Source organism: Lycium barbarum, chromosome 4, assembly GCF_019175385.1.
Source record: "Lycium barbarum isolate Lr01 chromosome 4, ASM1917538v2, whole genome shotgun sequence".
NCBI classification, from domain to species: domain Eukaryota; kingdom Viridiplantae; phylum Streptophyta; class Magnoliopsida; order Solanales; family Solanaceae; genus Lycium; species Lycium barbarum.
The window spans coordinates 136,814,500-136,819,447 of NC_083340.1; the positions used below are offsets into that span (position 1 = coordinate 136,814,500).

Consider the following 4,948-nt stretch of genomic DNA (forward strand, 5'->3'; position numbering starts at 1 on the left):
TCAGTGGATCCTGAGTTGAAGCACTATGCTCCTGGTGTCCCAATAGTTCTTGTTGGAACAAAACTTGGTGAGGCTTTTCTTCAAACTCGATCTAGTCTGCAGTTTGTTTCATAGATCTGTGGTATCAATTGTGTCTGCAATCTTCTTATTTATTTACTACCTCCAGTCCAAAATAATTGATGTTTTAGCCTCTAAAAGTTGGTCCAATATATATGATGTCTCTCAAAACCAAGAAGGGATTTAATTACAAGAACAACAACATACCCAGTGTAATCCCGCAAGTGGGGTCTGGGGAGAGTAATATGTACGTGGACCTTACCTCTACCTTGGCCAGGTAGAGAGGCTGTTTCCGGGAGACCCTCGGCTCATAGAAAGACAAAAAATAGGCGTTATCAACAAGCAGAAACAATAGCAAGATAATAAGATAACTGCGGCAAGAAGGGATTTAATTCTTTTTCCCAAATTTGCCTTTGACATATTCCCAGTTCAATGTACAAATTTAATGATGTATATAACAACTTAAAAAGAAAAGAAATTCATAATTAAGGGTATCTTAGTAAAAAAAAAAAAAAGAAGTACCAGTAGGTTAGCCACACATTTTAGCTGGTAAAGACCCAAACAATTGCTGCTAAAAGGTCCTACTGTTTGCGGCAATTAAAATTGCAGGAGAAAGATAAAAATAGACCTATACCACATTAGTTGTTTAAAGATTTTCAAAGGGACCTATGATTTCTTGGGATACTTTACCCATACATAACCTTAAGATTTTGATTCGATGTTCAAATTCTTACACTTTTAGACAATCAAAACTGAACTGTGATGCAAGAGGAGATGGTGATATTAAAAGGAACAACAAACATATATAATTAGGGGTGAAAATAAACAGACATCGACAAATTCAAACCTGAAATTTCAAATAGATTGACTTTCCATAAATGGTTTCACCAAACCTTCCAATTTCATCAACTAAGTCCAACGTCCTACAAGGAAAAAAAGGAGTAATGAATACAAGTTAAAAATTAAAGAAAGAGCTTATTAAGGGCTATCAGATTGGCACCAGGAAAATATTGATATAATTTAGAACTCTTACTTCTATTTTTCTTTCCTTGCAGCTGATCCTTTATAACTACTCTAGTCTTTTCAGTCAGTACTTGGTGACACCTTTACCTCCTAGAGCATCATTAATCTGTTAGCCCCTCATAAAAAGCACATAGACACCATAGACTAAACATACAAATTTTAAATAATAGGAGTAGTAGTAAATGGCAGAAGAAAAATAATATTCACATTGGATTGTTAGTTCTTTGGCTTTCTTTAGTAAGCAGCTTTTTTGTCTTTGAAAATGTCACTTCCCTACTTGTCGACTTGTCAATTCTTCTCATCGGATTTTTTTCCTCTCCCTATTCACTCCTTAACCTCTTTAATGTCTGCTATATCAAAGTTAATATGCTTAAAATAGTACAATGTCTCGGTTGCTTTAATATAAAATCAACATACCTCAAACAATTAGTTGCATATCAGATCAATCAACAACACTTCACCATCAACAGGGACCATTAAATATTGCTTGAACAAACAGTGAGAGCAGTTAGATACAAATCCAGCAGAATCACATCACAAGTATGATAACTGTTTCTAATCTATAAAGAACTTTATCTGAAATGTAAACCGATGCTCACTTACTATTAGTGCAAGCCAAGTAAAAGGTCAATCCCAAGTCTTTACTTCCTTTTGAAAATTTGTACTGCATAACTTCATTGAAAATATGAACACTATTCGAATAGGTTGAATTGTCCGCACATTACTTTTACTGTATCTTGGTTACCCAACATACCTAGTTTTAAAGTTTTCCTAAAGTAACAATCTATTGAAAATGCAGGTCAAGAATATCTGTAACATTGCCAAGCACTGCTCCACTTTATAAATTCTAATAGAATTATTATTAAACTTGTAACTGCTCTGTTGTCAAATAATCTGTACTACGTAGTTCGTTGATTTTAGTTAAATAGGTGAATTATTTAAACAAATTTTGAAGCTATCCCTTTTCTATTTATTTATATTTGCGATACTTACATACATTATTGTATAGATGGCAGGTGAAAAGAGGAGTAAGAAAACAAAGAAAGCTAAGGAGACGGGGGTTCCCCGGAGACCACCAGAAAACCTTGCGATTAGAGATAGAAGCTCGTCGCCACGTCTCCCACCACGCGGCGCTCCATTGCCTCATGATCCCCTCATGAATGGCATTGCATATAGTCTTCCACCTCCATATGATTTGTGGATTGTGTAAGTGTTTTGTGAATGTTTGCGAGGGGTGAAGTAGTCTAATGTTGTAGACTAACTTAGTGTAGATTAGTGTCACTTAGAGTCATAGACTCATTTGGACATTTGGTAAGGCTGACTAATGAACTTAATACACCAAGGGTATTAAGCTTCCTAGGTTTAAAATGATGCATGTCCTTACAAGGTTTTGGTTTCGCTCTACCCTAGGTAGACTAAGAGTGGTTTTTCTATGACACAAGGCTCTCCCAAACGGACAACTTGGGAGTGGAAAGTCCGTGGCCGTCGACTGCACCGCCGATCGACTAAATCCACAAGACTAATCCAACTAAAGGGAAATTTAGTAGTGCACGGGCGCAAACTGCGAAGCCGTTTTAAGTGTGTGGATATGTGTGAGTTTTCCAGGAGTGGAAGAAATATGAGCGGAATGCCAATTTAAGGAAAGCAGTAATATACATATTACATAGAAAATGCACATAAGGAATGGAACAATAAAAAAAACTTAAAAGCATAGAAAGCAACAATATAGGCAAGATAAAGCAGAACAAACAAAGCATCCAACAAATCATTTAATAACCTAAGTTGTTATGGTTAAAAGCCTAAAGTCCCCAGCGGAGTCGCCAAGCTGTCACACCCCATTTTAACCGGGTTGATTTAAGGAGTATGACGTATTGGTGATTCCCGTTTATTTTGTTTTAAGGAGTCGCCACCTAATTAATTTAACGGTGAATTAGGACACCTAGAGGTTAACTAAGGCAAAGTTAAAACTAAACCTCAGTTAATAGTCTGCTTAACCAGTGTAATTCTAGGTAAGGGCTCTATATTATCCTAAAGGGAAGGGGTTAGGCATCCTTTAGAATCCGTTAACTTACGGTTATCCGACCAACTTAGGTTAATTAATTAAAATTAAATATAAAATTTAGAAAATGACTTTAAAATATTGCTGAAGTTTTTAAAAGAAAATAATGTTAGTTGGAATAAGATTTACACAAAAGAGGACTTTAAATGTTATTTTAAATAAACTCATAAATATTACTACGGCTTTAAATGAAATGCTAATTTTGGAAATGAAAACTTATGAAAAGATAGTTTGCATAAAAGAGAATTTTAGATGTTGTTTAGATAAAGCTTAAAATGTTGCTAAGATTTCATATGAAGTATAGTAACTATTATTTAAAATAAGACTTGTAGAAAATATAACGTGAATGTAGCAAAGTAAAAAAAAAAAAAAAAAAAATCTGAACTTATAATAGGATTCAAAAGGAAGTGAATTTTCTTACTAATTATGCCCAGTTAAAAGTATGCATGATTGACTCCAAATTTGAAGAGTTGTTTATAAATATACTTGAATTTATATTTGCATATTGACGACGTTTTGAAATGTTTAGGTAATAAGAATAAAATGATTCTCTTTACTTGATATACATACATACATACATACATACATACATATATACATACATACATACATACATACATATATATATATATATATATATATATATATATATATATATATATATATATATATATATATATATATATATATATATATGTATATAACCATCCTATTTTGTAAATTGATTTTTTAAAACATAATAAATATTAGACATTGTAAGGGATTTTAACATGAAAAGGAAGGAGTGGTACTTATGAAACTAATGTTAATACCTCACTTAAATTAACTACCCGCGACTAAAACTAAACCTACTAATTAATCACGATTTATCCAAACTAATAAAAAAAGAGTTAGTTACATGATATAAATTAAGTGCACAAGAAAAATAGAAGAAGAGATAATTTAAATGGGGCTCAGCCCATTTTAAGACAGGCTGTTGTGATCCGTTCACGCTATTGGGCTTTGGCCCAAAATTCATTTATTTCTTTTGAATATATGCTGCTGTTGTGATCCGTTCACGCTATTGGGCTTTGGCCCAAAATTCATTTATTTCTTTTGAATATATGCTGCTATATATTCTGTCGTTTGGGCCTCGGCCCAATGCATTTTTATTCCTGCAGGCTGCAGATTTGGGCTGACGCGGAAGGAGAGTTTGTTGGGCCTTGGCCTGACGCTGAATGCGGGAGATGACGAGTCGCTTGGACTCATACGCGATAGTCATGCAAAAATAAAAGGAAAAGGATTAGGATATAATCGAATAAACGAGGTCAAACACATTAGATATACCCAAACAAGTTAGCCATGCAGGTAGATTGTACGTATATTTGGAATATACTTCACATAAACATGGATATACCACCTCGCTGCCTTAACAAAATGAACATATATAAAAAAAGGCACTTATAGGTATATTGGGAATATTCCAATCAATCATACAACAGCCAATGGCCACTGCAAAACTAACTACAAATGCGCGAAGACGAAGAATCTGCATCGCGGTAGCAGTAACGGAGGATTTTCAAATTATGAATGATTTACGAATCATCTAATATCACATATGAACATATCACCACAATGAGCAGGGCAGGATTCTGAATCCCTCTGCCAGATAATGACCCAAAACAAAGGTGAAATAAAAGGTATTCACAAATGGTAGAACCAACAGGTTGTACGTATATCTCGTAGTTTTCGATTAGGACCGACAAACATATCCTTTCGTCTTTCTCAATAAAGAGGACTAAACATTTAGACAGCCTAAGCAAATCAATA

The 4,948-nt window shown here is 34.1% G+C and overlaps 1 protein-coding gene across 1 annotated transcript in view; it reads left to right on the forward strand.

Moving 5' to 3' along the window:
- The window catches only part of LOC132637870 (rac-like GTP-binding protein RHO1), a 5,520-nt gene extending 2,988 nt beyond the window's left edge, over positions 1-2,532 (forward strand). The window contains exon 6 of the mRNA XM_060354894.1: positions 2,090-2,532. Coding sequence (XP_060210877.1) covers positions 2,090-2,100 — 11 coding nt within the window. The 3' untranslated portion in view covers positions 2,101-2,532. The remainder of the gene's footprint in view (positions 1-2,089) is intronic.
- Positions 2,533-4,948: the final 2,416 nt, after the last annotated feature.